This window comes from Amphibalanus amphitrite, unplaced genomic scaffold (assembly GCF_019059575.1).
Source record: "Amphibalanus amphitrite isolate SeventyFive unplaced genomic scaffold, NRLGWU_Aamphi_draft 000702F_arrow, whole genome shotgun sequence".
In the NCBI taxonomy this organism is placed as follows: domain Eukaryota; kingdom Metazoa; phylum Arthropoda; class Thecostraca; order Balanomorpha; family Balanidae; genus Amphibalanus; species Amphibalanus amphitrite.
In genome coordinates this window covers 38,928-60,508 of record NW_024882196.1, presented here as the reverse complement: position 1 = coordinate 60,508, position 21,581 = coordinate 38,928, and the positions used below count along the sequence as shown (strand labels likewise).

General features: G+C 46.7%; 1 protein-coding gene across 5 annotated transcripts; it reads left to right on the top strand.

Annotated features, from left to right (window-relative positions):
- Nucleotides 1-7,512: 7,512 nt before the first annotated feature.
- Nucleotides 7,513-21,090, top strand: LOC122364835. 5 transcript variants are annotated; one of them, XM_043335595.1, is made up of 11 exons: nucleotides 10,216-10,283; nucleotides 11,915-14,229; nucleotides 15,268-15,375; nucleotides 16,006-16,139; nucleotides 16,391-16,552; nucleotides 17,005-17,178; nucleotides 17,955-18,054; nucleotides 18,613-18,763; nucleotides 19,090-19,304; nucleotides 19,508-19,622; nucleotides 20,347-21,090. In XM_043335595.1, exons 3-11 carry the CDS (start codon nucleotides 15,277-15,279, stop codon nucleotides 20,688-20,690), a joined length of 1,494 nt encoding a protein of 497 aa, XP_043191530.1. In that variant the 5' UTR covers nucleotides 10,216-10,283; nucleotides 11,915-14,229; nucleotides 15,268-15,276; the 3' UTR covers nucleotides 20,691-21,090. The 5 variants fall into 5 exon arrangements, 3 of the variants coding, with proteins under 3 accessions (XP_043191528.1, XP_043191529.1, XP_043191530.1); XM_043335593.1 differs by lacking the exons at nucleotides 10,216-10,283; nucleotides 11,915-14,229 and adding an exon at nucleotides 7,513-7,634; XR_006253642.1 differs by lacking the exon at nucleotides 17,955-18,054 and having other exon boundaries at nucleotides 10,127-10,283.
- Nucleotides 21,091-21,581: the final 491 nt, after the last annotated feature.

The window sequence follows — 21,581 nt, the reverse complement described above, 5'->3', positions numbered from 1 at the left end:
TCTACCACCAAACTGTATACTTTTTTGACAAGCATTTACTGTCAATCAACGGGTGGAAGTCATATGCAAGGTTCCATATCAGCACTGACAGCCATTCACGACTGGATATACTTCCCTACTGTTCGCACCGTGCGCAAGCCTAACTCACTCCTTCCTGGCCCGTCGAACTACTGTTTCGTTGGCCGGTGACGTCACTTGAACGCCGGGGGCGGGGTTCGGTTCTGTCGTTAATTAGACGCTAGTTTGGCCACCGATTGGCGGTAATTGGTGGTCTGGGTTACGTCCTGTCCGTCCCACCCCGCCCTCCGGTGCCACCCTGTCCCGCCCAGTCTCACAGCGAACCGGTCTGGGATGGTAGCACCACACCACACGGGTGCCGTGGAACCTGTCAGTAGCGGTAGACAACATGGACAGGAAGGAGACTGGTGCGATGGCGTGAAAGGACACAGGTTCTTTGCCCGGCTATTGTCGAACATCGATAATTTTGGAGTCCGGAGTAGCTTGCTTTTGTAGACATGCTCTGAATCGGGGAAATCTAGCCCTGAACGCCTCGGTAGTCCAATAACACGTCCTGGAATTCACTCGCCAATTTGAGGCACGCCATATCGACGGTCCAAATGCCCTATCTTTTTATCGCTCCCCACCGATATCTTTTGTTCAGATCAGTCACACTCCAAACCAATCGGGCGGTTTCAGTTCTATTCTGGCTCCGTCTGACGCGGCCACTTCTGCTGCTCGCCCCGCATTCTACTGGGGAGGTCTGAGGGTGCCCATAAACCCTCGGCGCAGACAGCCAGCTGCCGTCGGTAGAGGGGGAGGGGAGGGCCGCCCGCCGCGCCCCGGCCCTCTCCTCATCATTGTGTCATCGCCGCGCTGTTTAGAACGTGGGCCTGTGAGAACTGGGCGTTCCGGTGCTATGGGCCACTGACAGACCTCCACGGCGCAGGTCAATGCAGAGTGGCCCTCCTGGTAACACTCTTGTTCCACCACACCCATCATGGCTCACCTAGATATTCTCCTATCCCTCTCTCTCACTCTCTTTCTCTCTCTCTCTCTCTTTCTTTCTCTCTCTCTCTCTCTCTCTCTCTCTCTCTCTCTCTCTCTCTCTCTCTCTCTCTCTTCTATCCCCTTTATACCTTCCCTGTAGGATCGCTGGGTGGCGATTTATCGCCCTATAGCTCTGAGAATCCCTCTCCGACGGACTGGGCTCGCTGGCTTGGCGACCGACAGCACCTAAAATGAAAGCCTGGACTGGTGATATTTCATACCGATCTGGTCCGATCACGGTGGTTCGTCGGCGCTGCGGTGGAGGTATCCTGGGGTGTTTTGATACCCGTTGGGTGAACCGATCGGCTTCGGAGAATTGTTTGGGTCGATTGGGTCAACTCAGGTGAGAACACCCGTGCCGTAAAGGTGGTTCAATGCACTTAATTTGAGGTCGGCTTTCCGACCTTGGGCCTGAGGTCGATGAAGGATTGTATTTTAGCCCAAAAAGCGATTTAATTCATCAGAAGTGAGCCGGAGCAGAGGTATAATTAGCTTGTTACTTACATACAAACTTGACTTTTATCTGTGGGAGATTCGACTGTGATGGTTTCAGGTTCCACTCGATGCACCGTCAATCTGTCATCGGCACAATCTCCGTAAACAAACACAGTGTCTGTTGAACGGAACCGTGAGCTGCTGGGAGGGCAGAAGGGAGCGGCGTGTGAGGTCTGGGTGTTTGCAGCCCTCGAGTCCTCCACTGCGAAGATTGGTGTAGGTAATACCCTCTGAGTTATGGGGTGGTGCCGGCAATGGTGAAAATATGGCACTCGTAAAGTAGGCGCATATTTGCACCGCAACTGATGCGTTGGGTAGAATAATTTGGACGAGGAAAGATGTGCAATTTGTGCTACAGCAAAATGGGAGGAGAAGCGTTATAAATAGTCTGATGTAACTTTGGAATACGCAGGAGAAAAATATGATAAATTTGACACTGAAGGTATTCATTGTTTTACGATGATTCTCCAGTTCTATCCTAGCCGAAAGCAGCCCGCTGATCGATGGTCTTCCAGATTTACCGACTCAGAACAGAATCGTTTCTGCCTGAGCTTTCGCCATGACAATCCACCCTCGTTAATCTGTAGAGCTAAGCATGCCCACAGTCCCGGAATGGCGCATCAGAGACAATCATCCCGTCACGCTATCGGAACGAGGCGTGTTTCCGGCGCGGCTGATTCGTTTTTGGCGCAGTGCCGGCGCCGGAGGCGCTGCTAGACCGTTAGTGGCGATCTCGGTCCGCCTCCGTTTTGGATCGAGTCTTGGTAGTGCCATCAGTGGGACGTCGCGCTGCTCCTGACAATGGGTCGCCCTGGGCTGGTGGTGGATAGTTTCCGGTTCGACAGGATATCGACTGAGGTCCGGGTGAATGACAGGATGACGCTGTCAAGGAATGGCCTGGAAGAACAACGGTAGCGCAGGGTTAGATATAGCAGTGTCTGCAGATTGCATGTTGCCATCTTTCCCGCTGAAATTGCCGCAAAACGTGCTGAAGAATTCGGAAGATGCAACATGATCAATGCCCATTATGCTCATGGTTCAATATTTTATATGAAAGTACAGTATCCTCTTTGTGGCCTACTGAGTGCTTGCGGGTAGCTCATCCGTGGACATTATACGATAAAATACCGGGAATCGACAAGAGTCAGGCAACATATTTGCAATCATGCTGGTGCTACTATGCTCTAGAGCTTTCTGAGTCTGACCGTGGAATAATGCTAACATCGCTGTCCACGATAATCGCTGTATGTGTGCGCCTGGCTGGCCTTGGCTAATCCGCTCTTCGAAACGGGTTCAAAGATTACTTGAGACACCAGTCTAACCACAATGCAGCTTTATCTGCTCAGATAAGGTGCAAAATGCATGCGCTTTTAGCCATTAAAATCCCTATTACGGTGCATTGCAATATCTAGAATGAGCAACGAGCAAGAGCTTGCTTAGGTACGTATCCTCAAGTCGAATGTTTGTCTTTCTAAAGGCTCAGAACCGAGAGCTCCACGGGTCGAAAAAGTAGAACTCACGAGACATTTTGGTATTCAAGGTGCGATGACGGCGGCTCCCGAGCGTCCACTTAGGGCGCACGTGGCGGCTCCTCGTGGCGCCGCGTGCCCGTGCGCCACGGGGGCTCATCAGTATCAATTCGGATGCGGTCTGGTCGGAACGTGACGAGTATATCAGCATTGGGCGGACAGAGGCAGGGTTGGGAGACCAAACGAGCCACTGAAAATGATTGACTCGGGCCTGAACTCTCTGATGGTGACTGAAACATTTCAGGTGTCGCGCTCAGCTGAAAAATTGGGACCAAGCTGCGAATTTATGTCCCAGCAAAGTTTCAGTAGTTAGAATCGATAAGCTGATCGATAAGCGATAAGCTAGTTAGTCGATAAGCTGAAGTTATGGGAAGGATTGGGTCGCAAATAAATGAAACATGATCGTTTTGTCGATAGGGGTGCACTCTTATTTCATAATTGATCCATACAACCACATTCACACGTAATTTAAACGCATGAATATAGGTCCCCCCGGATGAAGCGTTTGTGAGCCGTGAACAAAATGTTCACGTTGTATGCCACTATATGCCTTACCTAGTGTTGTTGCTACTCACTTTTATCGCATTTCGAATGCAATAGCTATTTCCCGAACTTTTTATTGCGACTATTCGCATGAAAAGTTTTCGTCAGCTAACTTCAACCCCTGCAACCACACGAGCTTCAAGTGGAAAGCCACTCAATTCAACAGTTTCAATCCCGCCTGAAACTTTGCAAATAAATCGCCGCAGGCATGCGTGATGGCGTGAAGGGACGCGGTATGAGTCTCCTAATGAATTGCCAAGTTCTCCTCCCTCGCTCTTCACCCCTGCCCCTCTCTCCGTCTGCCAGTTTTCTCCGCTCTACTTGGACGCACCCCGCCTGCGCGTCCAACTGCGGTCGGTTTTCTTTACGAGCTCCCCAGTCCCGCACGCGCTGCCCGCCTCCGGCCTCCCCGCCGTGAGCTGCTCAGGGTTGTGTTTTCGCCCGAGGCTGTGTATTGACGGCAAGTGCGCCCGACCGCGGCTCAGAGCCAATCAGAGGAGAGTATTTTTAACCCGGCCGCGGCCGCTGCCTCGGGGGACCGGACCTGACTTTGCCGGTGGGTGGTGACGTCACAGACGAGAGCGGGGATCGGAGAAGTCGCACATGGTTTATAAATGAGCAGTAGAACAGCGCTAACGTCTTATGTCGTTCGATGTTGCTGGTAGACGTCGGTCCGGTTGCTCTCTCAAAAGCTTCACTTTATCATCTCGGCTTGGTGCCGCACGCACTTGTCTGAAGATAATGAATAGGTGACTGTTAAATTTAGATAATCAACTGGTTCTCCTATCTGCTTCTAACTATGCCCTGGGGTGCCTGTGTAGATGGCTCTTACGTGACCGATTAAATCGAAGATAGTAACTCTGCCTGGCTTACGGATGTACGTATTATCCGGCCCTGGACGAAGCACGAATTGCATTGTAATGAAGGTCTGTTCCGCATCATTAGCCCACTTAAAGGGATTGCAATTGCAAGCGAAATTTGGAGTTGCTAGGTGAGCCGGTAGACTTTTATCACTTTTATACAAAATAGATACAAAATAGAATAAAATCATGACAATTTTAGCTGGCACACTTCAATAAATTTCACTTAAACACATATTATACAACATATATCCGTCAATACATTGTCCAAATATCTTGGGCTTGAAGCTAAGGCACCATTGCACGCCAAGTAGATGTGCAGCCTAAGAGCACCTCTAGATGACAGAAGCCGGGATTGGTAAATGCAGACACAATCGAACATCTGGCCGCTATTGACTTCATTCACGTCATTGTTGACACAGTCCAGGCCATGTCACAGAAGTGTTCCCATCGCATCAGCCTTTGATACGCACTCGTTGTTTATTTCCACTGGCTACAATCGCCACTGTTGGCTTCCTGAGCCACTAAAGTCAACACCGACTGCACCATGACTGGCCCGGTCTGGTGTGGCACTACCACAAACATTCCCCAGCGTCTAAGACGGCGAAGGCTCCCGGTGTGTTTCCTCTGGTCAGTGAGCGATCATTGTTCCCAGTCTAACCCACTGCGCGGTGCCCGGTGCGACCGACCACCCGCGACGTTCGACACTCGCCCGTCCTCGCCTTCAGTCGAACCCTTCGCTTCAGTTCGCCTCACCGAGCGCTTCTGCTGCTCGCTTCGTTTCTGTTGCGGCTCTGCCGTGCTCAGCCTGGGCTGCAGCTGTCGTGCTTTTGAGCCTGGAGACGATTATGGTGTGACCACCAGGCTGAGGCGTCCGTGGCGCATTTGGAACTACCCGAGCGTATCTCTGCTTCTGGTGGGCGAGTTTTTGTACAGAGCAGCTCACAATCTACCCAACAGAGCCCTCCGATTCCAGGGACGGCACGGTGGCTTTTGTTGACGCCCGTGTTTGACGTAATTCGGGGTGAGATAAGTCATTTTTCTCCATCGTGTTAGGCCAAGGCTGCCGGCGACACGGCTCAATTAGACGAGTTGACGTGGTGCCGCTCCGCTCGCGGGCGTGAAAGCCGCTCAAATCAGACCGCCTTTGAGCGAACAACAACTCGCCCGGGGTCCCATCTTGCTCGCTGATGGCGATAACTCGCCCCTCATTTCTCACACGACAAGAGGGTAATTGAGAGTCGCCCGCTCCAGAGAGCAGGCAGCTGCATCTCGAGGACTGTGTTTCGAATGGCGGCGGGCCAGACTAGGGACTAGGCAGCCGAGTCTGGATTTTCTCATACGTCCATTGTCATCCGCGGCAGACATAGCCCTCGCTGACCTTATCGGGTGCCTGCATCTCCATTCAATTCTCCGCGGTTGATGGTTCTACTGTCAAAAATGGCAGCTCGATGGCGGCAGCAGAATTTAGCCAGTCGGTCCGGACAAGACCCTAAAACAGCGGTCCAGATGGAGAGCTCAAAGCAGCTCCAGCAGTTGTCACCACATGTCCGTCACTGTAGCTGTTATGGCCGAGGATGTTGCTGAGGGGAGCTGCAGGCCATGTGTTAAGGGTCACGGGGAGGAAGTGGAGTTTTACTACCGAAATCGGACCAACCCGGCACGCCATAAAACTGAACTTTATGTTGCATGAATGCGGCGACATTGAAAGGTAACTTCACAAACTGCACATATGGCATGGCTATTGCAGCTTGGCAGGAGGTATAAAAAATGAGTTTGTCCGCTGCTTCTAACTCATTTGAGTTGCGAAAGGCTGCATAATATAATGGCACAGCCTATACATAACAGCGGTATCCTCAAACAGTCTTTGTCGTACACATTACATATATAAAAATCAAAACGTCCGTATGTATGTATGTATGTATGTATGTATGTATGTATGTATGTGACGCGTCAGTCACGCTTGGCGGGCTATTGCTCCGGAACGGTGCGGGCTACGGGGGTGAAATTTTCGACGTAAGTCGGACGCGTGCATCTGTTTGTCGTATTAAATTTTGGTGGGGGTGGGTTCGGTGGTTTGCACGTGGCGGGCGCATCTTTGCGGGATTTTGGGCCGCGGCCGGCGCCGATCAGAGAGCACGCGCCTTAGGCTCAGTTTCTTCGCTGCAAAACTGAGGGAAATCAGAGCCGGCAGGTCACTGACCTTTGGCAATGAATACCGGAACAGAGCACCGCCGGCCAGGAGGAGACGCCAAATTTATTCTGGCAATAACTCGGCCGCCACTGGGCCGATTTTAATGAAAATTGATTTATTACGCTGCGCGTAATGCTGTCCCTCTAGTTTACATATATAAAAATCAAAACGTCCGTATGTATGTATGTATGTATGTATGTATGTATGTATGTGACGCGTCAGTCACGCTTGGCGGGCTATTGCTCTGGAACGGTGCGGGCTACGGGGGTGAAATTTTCGACGTAAGTCGGACGCGTGCATCTGTTTGTTGTATTAAATTTTGGAAGAGGTGCGCTCGGTGGTTTGCACGTGGCGGGCGCATCTTTGCCGCATTTTGGGCCGCGGCCGGCGCCGATCAGAGAGCACGCGCCTTAGGCTCAGTTTCTTCGCTTGCAAAACTGAGGGAAATCAGAGCCGGAAGGTCACTGACCTTTGCCAATGAATACCAGAACAGGGCACCGCCGGCCAGGAGGAGACGCCAAGTTTATTCTGGCAATACACTGTAAAAAAAGTTTACAAACTACCGTGTTAATTGCTCAACAAAAAGATAGTATTAAGACACACAAAAGCTGAAGATAGCAATGAGGTTAGTAAACGGTTTGTATGTAAGCACATTTATTTGTGGTAAACAAACATATAAGTTACAAAACTAAGCCAAGGTGTGTCAACTAGTGGTGTGTCAGCAAGCACTATGCGTGTTTTATACACTATATGCCACACTTACGCAAAACGTGTTTTCGAACAAACTATACATAGCAGGGGACACTAACATACGACCTTTTGTACAACATGTACCTTTGTGCTAAAACACACTTGAAGTTATTTGACAACTGCGGTGCAACTGCGTCACGTCCGCCATGTTTTTTCGGCGCGCGTCCTTTGGCTTGTGCGGCTTGTGCTGTGTCCGCGTCGTGCGGGTCTCTGATGGTGAGTAAGGTGTTGCCAGATATAAATTTGATGTAATTATGCTTCTGTGTTGTATGCCTTGAATTTTGTCAATCGATTTATCTTTATTCGGTGCTAGTGATAACCGTGATGATGCAATGAATGTTGTGTGAATGAGGGACAGCATTATGACCACCAACTGTATCTTAGCAAAATATAGGTTAAAATATAGGAATTCTATAGGTTATTACTGAGGTTACTAGGTTGCTGTAGATTATACTTTGATACAGCCCCCTAATTATTTAATTGCACATGAATAAGGTGGCCCAGTAAGACAAACCCGACAACTATGTCTAAGGACAACTCTAGTAAGATCTGTCTAACGCATTTCAGGTGGCCTTGCAGTCATAGGATAACCTTTATTGGGCAAAAGCTGCCCATTTTTGTTCACCTAAAAATATTTTTTATTTAAAATTTCTTTACGTTCTTTCCTGTTCAGTGAAAGTTGAAATGGGCATCATTTTCTGAAATTTATTGGTAGGGTCCCAAATGATAATTTTTGCAACATTGAAGCATGGGAGTTGCAACTTGCCACATTCTCAAAATGAATGATGAGAGTCAATTTAATTCAGGAAACAGGTTAACTCCCCTGGTTCCGCCAGTGTATAGCTGGAATGGAACTTGCATATAAAGGCAATCATTTAAGTATTCGGTTCCAAGGTACAGGGGTGGCAGAAGGTGAAGCACAACAGGGGAATGTGCCACACAAAATTGTGGCTGGGGCACCTGGGTCGAAATTTCCAATAGTACCTTACCTTTCCGCTGTGGCTAGATTAGTTATATCTATTGATTAATGTTAACCAATGGTGTTAACTTCAATAACCACCTAAAATAGCCAGAAAATTTACACCTAAACCAAATTATGAACACTGATGGGTATAGGCACATAGCTCGGACAAAATATAACCAAACCTAACCTAACCAGACCTAACCTAACCTTACCTAACCTAACCTAAACTAACAAAACCTAACCTAAACTTACCAAAAATACACCTACAACCTACATTGGCAACCGAAAGCTACTTGTGCCGTTATTGAAAGTAGACTAAATTAACTAATAACAGGAAAATCAGCATTTAATTAGCTTTTTGATGTTTGCAAATAACTAACAATGATATTTCACATCGAAAAACACCTATACTATACCTACATTTTTACTAATGTTGGAACAGGTACCGTTGGAACTTTTCACTGACACCCGACATTTAAAGAAGAGCATATGGAATGGAAGATGAGTTACCGCATTATTGCAGATAAAATTGTTAACATTGATTTTCTTCTATGGGGGTTTCAATTCTTGGGGATGCTTTTCTATGCGAGAATTAGATATTTACTTTGCCCTTACATCCTGAGGTGCCTTCCGCGGTCCGCCAGTGGCCCGGGAACGTTTGAAAAGTTGAGGGGGCAGGTTAAAAAGTTGAGGGGGCAAAAGTTAAAACTCAAAAGTTCTATATTTCTTTCTTTCCATGCAACGCCATAAGGCTAATGTTGAATTTTCCCGAAAGTTGGAGGGGCGCTGCCCCTCCAGTCCAAAAGTGGGAGGGGCAAATGCACCTGCTGTCCCTCCTCTTCCCAGGCCTATGCCTTCTGCTGCTGCAGCTTAGACATGTAGTTTAACTACCCACTGACTAAGAATGCAGTTCACATTGCCTTACTTTAATGGATCACAAGGTGAAACTCTTGATTATCACTTGTCTAGATATTAAGTAATCCAGATACTTTTGATATCGATCAATAGAGCAGCTCACACTTAGTGTGTGCTGTAAAATCTGACATGGGAGATGTGTTAGGCAAGGGAAAAGCAAATATTTTAGGCCCACCCCACTTCAGTTGGGAAAACAGTAATATGTTCCTTTTTTTTTTAAAGCTTCTAGCAGGCTTTCGTAGCCGCCGTTTCTAGTCGGAATGTAAATTGGCGGAAATGGCCAAGATAGGCCAAGGTGAAGGAGTTTATGCCCTGGTTTATGGCGGGCAGCATTTTTGGAAATCTAGAATAAAAATTACGATTTTTTATTTGAAACAAATAATGTGAGTTACATTGTAGGTTTTTGGGCAAGTCACTGTAGTATGAATCAACAAATTATCTTCCAAAAATAGCAAGAATGCAAAGCTCTCCGGGTTACCTTGGCCGTTTTTCCGCCTATTATATTTGGGCTATCTCGGCATTTTCGACACTACCGCGGGTAACTACTGGCCGCATGACCGGAGATAGGCCTGTTTATCTTTAAGAATCAGTAAAAAAGGAGATTTGTTTGTACAGTGGCTTGCAAAATTAATTTTTGATAAGTAAATCCCTGGCCTAAGACCTATCCCTTTTCGCAACTAGCGAGTAGACCGCATCATCAAACATCCGTAGGTTGTAGTTTAGATATAGTTAGGTTAGGTAAGGTCCTGTTAAGTCTGGTTTAAATATGTTTATTATTCCCATTTTACTGTTTAAACGACATTTAATAGTATATTTCATAGTTTTACTGATATTTCCTTTTTGGTCTTATGACGTCATTATTGCCCACACATTGCATATGTAGTATTTTTCTTTTGTGAGTCATTTCATCCTTGATTAGGCGCGCATTGTTGGCATGACCCCGTTACGAGAAGATTTCAATTTTTGTCGATTTTTATAGATTTTAGGTGAGTTAGTTATCAAAGTGTTTAATTTTTGATGTTCTGTGAATAATTGAAAGCCATCAAAGTGTGATCTAATGCACTGAAAGCCATAGGTGTGGGAACAGGGGGGGGGGGGGGGGACGGCCGGGCCATCACCATGGCCCACCCACCTTTCAGCTACGTTACAATCAGATCGGATACTCAGCTCGACTTGCCCCCCCCCCCCCCCCCCACACACACTTCTCAAAACGTTCCTACACCTATGCTAAAAGCCATTTTTGGAGGGTGGTGTTATTTTCCAAAATTTGACAAGGCCTTTTCCGTCCCGATTTATGGAAGTTTCATCCCTATTTTTGGAAAATGCCCTTCTATTTTTGGAAGAGCATACTAAAAAAATGGAAGCTTCCAAAAATGAAACAGATGGCCACTGCCACTGTTTACCCAACTGATTTCCAGTCTGCAAAACATGGCAGGGAGCTCGACAAGATTTTCAGGGCAGACAAAGTCCTGCCCCGAATCAGAATGCTGAGTCCAGGGGTAGCCCAATTCCTGCCCCTAATGATGCAAATAATGTAATGATATAATGATGTAGGAAGCAGTGAGAAGCTGAGAAAATCACTTCCGTCAATTTTTTAAACTTCTGCACCAGATTTTCCTGCTTCTGCCCCAGTATTCCGGAAACCTGCCCCTATTTCTGCCCCGACCTGCGGTGTCTGCCCAGACAAGATCTCGTCGAAGAATGCCACATTTTGCAGACTGGACCAGGACTGATTTAGTGTGGTGATCACCCAGCTATATCACTATTGTTAGCAGGATGATTGGTGTACCTACCTATGTATGGATGGATGTATGGATCAACTTCATGATTTGCCAGCTGATTTGGTTATCAGTATTGTGATCAGCCAGCTGACAGCCTTTTCAAAAAGTTGTTCAGCCAGCTGACTGCATAATCATTTTCATGATAAACCATAGGGCTGTTCGGGTGCTGCAAAATATTTTGCGCGACTGTGACATCACACTTGTATGATGTCACTGCCCATCCCGTCGAGCAAAATCTTTCGCAGAACGCACCGAACACCTCAACATATTTTGCGCGAGACAATCGTGCCGCTCCATTCCAGCAAGCAGCGACGTAATAACTAATGAAAAACTTCACCAACCCATTTCCAATTTATGCACCGACAAAATAACACCAAACACTGCATAAATTCACTATAGTTAACACTGCACACTTCGCCACTGTACGTTGTCTGCGCCAAGTCTGCACCACTTTTGCCTCCTGCATCCTGAAATTTTAGGATGCGCGAAGCTGAAAGATTTTGCAGATGCCGATGTCACACATGTGACGTCATACGGTGGTGGGCGGAGCATAAGGCCTGAAAGGTCCCTACTGCGCATGCATGCTGCAAAATTTTACAATAGGATGTGCGGGCCGAACAGCCCTCATCATGGAGGGCATCTTTTCCTTATCATGTTTTTGATTGTGTTTGGGATCTGGCTACAGGTGACATAACCTTTGTGAAATTTTGTGATTTTCCAAAAGTGCTGCAAAATAGGCGTAAAATGATCACATTTGTGATTAATCACATTTGTGATTTCCTCCCCGTAGTTTGCCCAACTGAATCATAAGTCATAACAGGCTTTCCTCTTTTCAGGCAACTGTAGAAGTGGTTCTGCGTTGTACAGTTCCATTATGTCTGTTTTCTTCTAGCTCAATTGCTTTGTTTTGTCAGCATATCAATAACCACTTCAAGGATAAATCTGAGAACTGCAACTTTTTTCTCTGTCCGCGTTGTACACAAGGGTTCACAACTGGACGTTACTGGCTGAGACATTATGAAAGAACCCATGCTGTCAAGCAAAGTACGTCACAGTCGCACAAAGAGAAAGGAAGGCAAAGTCTGGAGGAGTCACCTTCAATCAGTACTCATTGTCAGGAAGAAGCTGAGGTTGAGACTGAGGCCTGGTGCTTGGATGATCAGGGTGAGAAAGGCTCTACAGCAAAAACTGAAGACAGTAGCCGGGAGAAAATAGCACGTTTCTTGCTTCGATTGCAATGTGAGCATGGGATGTCACGGGCTGCAACATCTTTCGTGGCTAGTGAGATAGGAGAAATCGTCGACACCGCTCTTAAGGAGCAGAATGAGAGCAGAGCATCAAAGTCGTCTTCAGTTAAGCAGGCTTGTGAAGAGTTTGCAAGCGAGTATAAATTGAGCAAATTCTGCCATGAGGAGCTCTGCTACATTGCACCTACGACTCAGATCCTTACCACAGGGGGTGGTGAATTCCAATCCAGCTATCAGTATGTGGATGTCAAGAAACAGCTGACAAGTCTCTTGGAAAATGGCAGGCTGGAAAACTGCAAACGGGACAGATTGGTCAAGCTTGTGCTCTACTTTGATGAATTTGGTGTGTGTAACCCTCTGCGGAAGAAAGCATCTGATTATAGTCTGGGTGGTTGCTATTTTGCGGTCGATGAGGGCTTGTCAATGTCGGTGCTGAGTGACATTCATCTCCTCCTACTATGTCCTACAAAACTCATCAAGCTTCATGGTTTGAACACAGTCATGAAGCCTGTGACAGATTCCCTGTGTGACCTCTTGAACAATGGCCTGGATACTTGTGGCACTCATTTTGATATCAAAGTGGAGTTTGTGTGTGGTGACAACCTGGGAGTGCATAAGATGGCGGGCTTCCAGGAATCATTTTCGTCAGGGCAGCGACCATGCCGAACATGCCACGCCACAAATGAGGACTTTGGTACAAAGCTCACAGAGCAAGAGCTGACCCTTCGTACTGAGGAGGAGTACCAAGAAGAGCTGAACATGTGTGAGAATGGAGACAATGAGGAATCTCGAAAAGCATTTGGTATCAACTCAAAATGTGTGTTTGATGAGCTGAAAGACTTTAAGGTCACAGAGATGTTTCCACCAGATATCGCGCACGATCTGTTTGAAAGTGGCGTAGTCAATCATTCCTTGGCTCTGGTGCTATCATACCTGATTTTTCAAATCAAACTCTTCACATTCGCCTCAGTTCAAAAGGCTATGAAATCCTTCTCATATGCGAGAGTCGACAAAGCGAACACTCCTCCCATGCTTCAAGCAAAGGGGCGCAAAGTGCTCGTCAAAGGCACTTTCAGTCAGTGCTGGACTTTCCTCCGAGTTCTCCCTTTCATGATCGGTCCACTGGTCCCACCAGATCAAAAGGCGTGGCTTCTTGTGACCGGTTTGCTTTCTCTTGTACAACTCATTTGTGCTCCACGTATGGACGGTGAAATTCTTGCAAGAATGCAACCTTCAGTAGAGCAGTGGCTGCGTGAGTTCTGTGGAATGTTCCCGGACTTCAAAATCAAGCCGAAGTTCCACTACTTATTACATTACCGGCACTGGGCAGCACAAATTGGTTCCTTGAGGAAAGCTTGGACTATGCGTTTTGAAGCTAAACACCAGCAGTTCAAGATCTACGCATCTCGAGCACACAACACCAAGAACATTTGTAAAACCCTCGCAGTGCGACACCAAGAAGCGGTAGCTGCATGCGAAGGAAAGCAAAAGAAGATGATGGGGAAGAAATGCAAGCCATGCCTAGTTACAGGTGCATTCGGATGGGAGGTGGATGACCGAGCTACGTACACCAAGATGGCAGTGCTTGCGGGACAGAAGTACTGCGTCGATGATGTGCTGATCGTGAGAAACCCGGCTGCTTCAAGCTCAGAGAGCTGTGATCTTCTTCGCGTAGCATATTTTCAGTTTGATGCAGTAAACCATGTCAAAATCATCGGTGACGTCTTGAGGGCGCTTTCGTTTGATGAGCACTATATGGCATACCGTGTGACTAAGGGCGAGATGATGATGATCCCTTCTGCTTGGATTTTTGACCCCACTCCGCTGGCTACTTATTCAGTGCAGACCGCAAAATACGTGCCCCTCAGGTACCAGATACCAGGTCTCCGAATCACCTCTGAAAGGTGAGTAATCTGTGCATTTTGCTTCAATTTGAAGTATCAGATTTACTGCGAACTCGCGACTGCTTGTATTGAGCAGTATTGCAGCTATTTGCTTCGCTGTTATGGCTATTGTGAGTGCAAACTTACACTCACTCGGGTCTTACACTGGCTCTGATATCTGACATGTAGCTAGCGGCCAGTTATGTGGCTTCCACGCGTCCATGGTGTGAAACTATTGCATGAACGCACGTGCACACACCGCCCCTATATCTCGGGAACGGATGAGGCGATTGTGCTCAAATTTGCTACGAAGGTAGAGACTGATCCGACATGCAGCTTCGACAACACTGGGGGCGTCACTGCACGTGCTTACCCCACCTCCTTCGAGCCGGGTCTTGGCTTGAATAGATTCGAGGTTAATTGCTGAATCTTTTTTGAGGATGGAGATGCTAGTTCGGAGCATTGTGTTACATATGATGATGAAGATGATTAGCCAGATGCTCATTATTCAGGATCAAAATTGATAGAATAGTTGTATTACGTTTCACCCACGGGGCTTCTTCGGATACATATGACAAACATATGTATCCGAAGAAGCCCCGTGGGTGAAACGTAATACAACTATTCTATCAATTTTGCTCCTAAATAATGAGCATCTGGCTAATCATCTTCATCATCATAATTGCTGAATCTCCAGTCGTTAACTTCTATCCGACATGACGCGTGTAAAATACTCTGCAAAACCTCTCTTTTGCTCGGTCGTGCACCGCTCAGAAGGCGTTATATGGTTATAAAACGTCGTTTTCAGCGTTCTGGATGACATTCAGAATCGGCATTGTCTCAGCTTTTCAAATAAGCTATGTCTGTCTTTTAGGATTGGGATACCCGATGTTATCCAACCACCCGTGAAGTGAGCTGTGCAACCCACGTGTCTAATGTGTGCGTAAATAGTAAACCATGTGCTGTTTCGCTTGCTGTTTCACCCACTCCATGGCTATCGATGATTTTAGGACATTGTAGTTAGATAATTAATGTAACCACTTGTCATATTTTTTTCAGCGGTCAACGATGAAGGCGCTAGTAAACCATCGAAGTGCTGCGCGCGTCTTCGAATTCGAGTCTGTCCTGGACCTTGTTCAAAAGGTTCGAGCGTTCTTCGGTCTGCAGGTTAGTTTATTGTTTGTTTGTTTGTTTGTTTGTTTGTTTGTTTGTTTGTTTTTTTGGAAGAGTGACGGAATAATTTTAGTTAACGGTGGGACTCAATGTCGTGTTTCAAGTAAAAGGCTGAAATAACGTTTTTTTTTTTGCTCACAGACCTTAAAATATAGTACCTAATAGTATTTTGTACTATATTTTAAGGTCTGTGAGCAAAAAAGTCCATATTATGGAAAGTATAATACAGCGGCCTTCGTAAAACAATACCATTCGGAGAAAATTTAATTAATGACATTAAAAAAAATATTTACACAATTTGTTTAAGGTAATGCAAAGCCATATACCTACGTAAACCATAATGTTAAGCTGCTGAACGAGGCTCAGATTGAAAATAGGCTGATGTGTTGGAAATACATAGTCTGTCTCAAATGCAACATCAACCATTTACAGCAGCTGTTGTCAGTAGTCTAACAGGAAAGAGAAGAGTGCAACCAAAGGCTCTATGATTATGCGTAATGATTGAGTATGAAAATGTCGGATGTGTTTGCCTATCATTTCCATCCCCCTCTCCACCTTGGAGCGACTAATGTGTGTGGTCTACTCCCGACCTGGCTACGAATGAGGTACATGTTTTGTCCCCAGGGTGGCGAATGGGATCTGGAGATCTATGATGACGACTGGTCCTCGTGGGTCCTGCTGAATGAGGAAGATGCGATAACTGGTGCTCGGCCTCGCATCAGGACCGTCATGCGTGGCGATCTGGTTGTTCTTGAAAGGTAGGACATCGATCTCTGTTAAGTTAGGTTGTTTTGAGAAATAAAATGTTGCTTATGCAGAATGCAGTTATAAAACTCTAAAAGAAAAAAAAAACGCCCATAATCATTTGCAACTGAATTTGCTCAGTTGCGTTCGTAAGTATTGAACAAGCTCGGCCTATGAATGTTTGCGTAGTTGGAAATTGTCCTGAAAAAAAATATGTTATCCTAATCTGGTATTGTATCAAACATCTTCTCTCATCCATTTTCAGCACTGGGACGACATCCACTTCGTCAGTGGTGGTTTCGCAGCTGGATACACCGGAGCCTCCAACGTCGCCCGAACTCCGTCGATCAGGGGAAGACGCAGAGATCCGGCCGAAGTCGGGAAGCGACGCTCTGGCCGAATCTCAACAAACCGCAGGAGTGTCTCGGTGAGTCTGTCAGGCTGACTTTGTCTTTATGCGTTTGGAATTAAACCTTTCAGCGCTTGTTTAATCGGGTGTGTCGAGTTTTCATCGTTATTTCTACATTTATTTTAATCGAATGAACCACAGGCCTCTATAAACCTCAAGAGTTCTATGAATGAATCTGTATGAAAAGTTACGTAATTTTATATATTTGTTAGTAGATCGACAGTCTTCCTTCCCGCGGATCGCTGCGCCGAACCGTGCCACCCAATCCCAGCTTGTCCACCAGTTTGGTTGCCTGTTGCCAAAATGCTCCTCAGACAGGTGACCACTGGCACTGACATCTATTCCGATCGCGAGGATAGACTATACTGCGCCGCGGCAAGACTTCGACTGTGGTGACTAGGCGCAGTAGTCGGTCTCTGGTGCGGCGACCCACCAGTTACTAATGCCATTTCGGTTCGTTTTCTTCGCAGGATGGATACTATGGAAGTCCTGGATGCCATGGAAGTGATCCGGTTTGACGACAGCCAGCTGAGACCTGGACTCCTCGAAAAGCTTCGAAGCAAAAAGCCCGGCTCACCTCTGACCAGGACGGAGTGGAGCGAAGTGACGACAGTCATCGTGACGTTCGAGAAAGCTTGTAACAGGTATCATCCCCGTAGATAACGTGGTGTTGTTGTAGCGCGGGTTGAGGACATTGAAGTTAACATAAAATACTATTATCATGCATTTTTTGGTACATTTTTTATTCAGCCCTAGCCGTAACCCGCGCCGGGCCGGTACTCCATTTGTAACACAGCGGGCCGCGGAGCAGGGGGTTTACACCCCCCGTCTAACTCGACTCCTGAGCATCGTTGAGACAAGCGATAGGCGGCGTTCGAAAGAGCGTTAAAAACCAGTAGGAAAGTATTTTTGTCATGTTTTGGTCAGACCAAAAACTAGGTCACCAGAGGTCACCGAGGAAAAAATGTTCTTTTTTACTTTTGATAGTTTTTCTTCAATAACTTTTGATCCAGAAAAGATAGAGGCATAATTCGCACGCCATTGTTCTCAGCTCGTCAAGGCGCGTTGAATGATATATAATATGACCTCAAAAGGTCAAGTTGAAAAGTTGACCTTAGGGCAAGGTTCATCTCATTCGATGCGCATTGACGAGACAAACACAATAATCGTCGAACGGAGTTTATCTCAATTCAATCAAAAGTTATTGCACAAAAACCGCTTGTGACCTCAGGTGACCTCGGATGACCCAGTGACACCTTCCTGCCTTCCACCTTTATGTCGGTTTTACTGTCTCGTGTGGTGTGCTTTCATGTTTACATATTTCCTTTAAATGATGTCTTATGTCTATGCCTTGCCCTGAAAACTCCTGTTCTAGCGTCTCCAAGTCGTTAAGCTCTCCCATGCCCTTTCTTTTTCCAAGCGTCCTGAACCTTACTCATGCTCGGTACATGGAGCTGGCTGACCGCGCCCTTGTTCAATGGCCGGCGCTGCACTTTGGGTGCAGCCCGAAACAGGCACTGGTAAGCACTTATTGCGTTGCTGTTTGATTCCATCAACTAATAGAAAATGACATCGGTCCAGGTCCGGGACAGTTCGTGAACTTATCTAATCGAACTCAGCTGAATATACTGAACGGAGGCACTTAGTCACCATGTCCTGAATTGGAAAATAGGTAATTGAACTGAACCTCAAGTAAAGTCGATCTGAATGAACTGAACTGAAGCGTTTGCGAACTGCTCCGGCCCTGGATCTGGCCATACTTGTATGTATATTCAGGGCTGCGGAGTCGACCAAATTTTAGCGACTCCGACTCCGACTACGACTGCGTCTTGAAAAAATCGACTCCGACTCCAACTCCGACTCCGACCCGCCCTACTTTGACATACCTGCATGACCAATGTTTCTAAATATGGGCGGCTTCTTCGCACTGGTTTAAATGCGGAGTCGAAGTACCATTTAGTTCAGTCTCCGTGTGAACCATGCATTGCCTCTATATACCAGCTGCAGTGGATGTTGAACGCCCTTAACGTTACATCTACCCTTGGGTTGTAATTTATGCACTGCTTTTCCTGTCTCAGTCGCAGGTCAAAGCAAAAATACAATGGCGCGTAAGGAATGAGAAGCGACGAGACGACGGAAGTGATGCCGAACTCCAAGCGTCATCAAAGAGGTTGTCACGCGGAAAAACATTCAAGGGATCGCGATATGAAGGATTCGAAGGCTACAAGGGTAAGCATTGGGCATTGTGAAATGCAAGACAGCGATGTAGTATGATGTAGTACATGTGACTGATAAGCGACTAGTGGTGAATATTTTGCCCATCTGCAAGCTTTGCATTGCATATATTAAAGGTAGTGTGCCACTTTGCATTGGCCATATGAAGTTATTGGCATGGGCGAAGAGAGCGGTCTCTCTCTCTCTCTCTCTCTCTCTCTCTCTCTCTCTCTCTCTCTCTCTCTCTCTCTCTCTCTCTCTCTCTCTCTCTCTCTCTCTCTCCCCTCCTCCCCCTCCTCCTCCCCCGCTGGCTCTAACATTTCGTATGAACATTTCGACAGAGTACCTTCCGCCTATGCCGGAGGAAGACGTTCAGCATCTGAGAAACCGCCTCTTGAAGCATCTACACGAGGCTAACCTGACGAGCGAAGGCAAAGCTGAGCGAGAGGCCCTGATCAACTCGACGTTCGCAGACAGGCGCAGGCATGTGGTGACGCTCCGCACCAGCATGCGCAAGCTTTTGGAGCTGTATCCAATCTTGCGGAACCCAGACGAAGTAAGTACTAAGTATGCCTTGGAAGTTGTAAAATTGTCATTATATTCCTACTCTCTAATTCCATAAAATGTCCCCTGTGTGTTGCATCGTTTCGGCTTTTATTCGTCGCCCACCATAGCTTTCTGACGTTTTCTCATCCATGGAGGATTCTATAATATGACTTAACTGTCCTCTAATTATATTGTTGATACCGGTTGTTCCAGATCTGGCGTGAGCTGGCCAAACTGGAGGGGGAGACGGAGTCGTCTAAGCTTGGTGACTACAGGCGCCGCCTGAGCGACTTTCTCACCGCCATCCAACTGATCACAGAATGTCAAGGTAAATACGGTAAACCATTCACGTCAACTATTGCCCCCCCCCCCCCCCATTACGACCATGCAAGATTGCTGCCGAACTACTAACCTATGGGCGACGTGAGACACGTCTCTGCTCATTACTTTCAAATCTAGTACCTAGCAGATGAATGAAAATTAAATTCAAAATACTACTCTGACTTGTGTCGTGTGCTTTGTCTGTGCATTGTTTATCCTTGTTTTCAAAACGCTCTTAACTAGTTAGGTTTAAGCGTGCAAATTACTCTGTGACGCCTGTTTCTCTCGCTCGCTCTTTCATCGCCCATGAGGTGGCTCACGGCTGTTTATTTGATCGAATTAACAGTGATATGGTCAAAAGCAGCCAGCTAGTTCAGTATGCGTTTCATAAACGTGACACCTCTTGGGCTCGTTCGTTCATCGCCGAACAGGTGTTATACTGACATTTGTGCTGTTATACTTCAGCGACCTTTATTGGATTGGCGAATCACTTGATCCTTGACCTGACGACCAGACCAGTTTTCACATGACCAGGTGAAAACTGACCCTCCCCCCCCCCAAAAAAAAATAGATATCAAAATTTGTGTTGTTAGCGGCATGGTCTCGAAATTCGAGGCCTTGGTGGCATTTTATACGATATCCGTGAGATCGGAAGACCTCAAGCAGCTAGCAAGTAGCAGTGTTATACTGTTAAAGGTAAATATCAGTCTGAAAATTTACCTCTATTTCAGACACCGACTGCGTGGAGTCTCTCCTCTACTACCTAGACGCGAACCCCGAGGACATCTTTGAGGGATCAGGAAGCGCGCCGCACTACCAGGTCAACGACGACGGGTCCATCGGCCTTTTCGTCGAGGGGGTCTGCTTGACAAGGTCGGTGGACCGGAGCAGCAAGGCTGATCTCCTGCTTCTGTGGGCAGCGATTTTCCCAGTGTTCAACCAGAAGTGCCCCGTGTCTAAGGCTAAGAACGCTCTGATATTTATCACGGTGAACATCTTTGAAAAGGGGGGCAACCAAACTCTTTCCAACCGTGTCCTGGGACGAGTCCAGCGTCTCAAGCAGCTCTGTGCGTAGCTCTGTGAGTAGCTTAGAACGGAACCTGAGAACGGAACGCCTTTGCCGCTCGGCTGTTAACACTTTCAAACCGTGTGACACGTCCAGCGTCTCGAGCAGCTCTGTGAGTAGCTGAGCACAGAACTTGATAACGGAATGTCTTTTCCGCTCGGCAGTTAACCCTTCGAACCGCGCCCTGGGACATGTCCAGAGTCTCAAGCATCTCTGTGCGTAGCTCTGTGCCTATAGCTTAGAACGTAACTTTAGAACGGAGCGCCTTTGCCGCTCGGCAGTTTCCTACAGAAGATTACTTTTTTAGGTTCATTTTTAGTACAATAAGAGAAATATTACTGTATGCAGTTGTAAGCTTGCTGAAAGGAGCTTGAATGCAGTTTTGAATAAACATGTTTGATGAGTTTAATTCGATTCGTTTTTTTGGGGGGGGGGGGCGGCTGTGAAAAGAGGTGACTAACACGCACATTAGTTAAGTTACACGCCTGTTCTCAAAAATGCATTTAGTTTATTAACACGCACAGCTTAGTTAGCTAACACGCAATATGTGTGTTTTGCGTACACGCATATAGCTAGTGAAAAGTGGCCGTGTGACAAACACATGTGTTACCTAACACGTCTGTAGTTATTAACAAAACACACCGATGATAGTCAATAAACACGCTTACACGGCTTATCTTAGTAACCTGGCAAATATTCGAAAACTAGGAGGTGTGTTTCAAAACACGCTATTCAACCTTTTGCGTGTAATTGAAAACACACTTAGTCATGAAATGCGTGTTTTGCTTACACGCCTATGGTTAGTGAAAAGTGGCCGGATAACTAACTAGTTGGTAAACTTTTTTTACAGTGTATCTCGGCCGCTACTGGGCCGATTTTATTGAAAATTGATATATTACG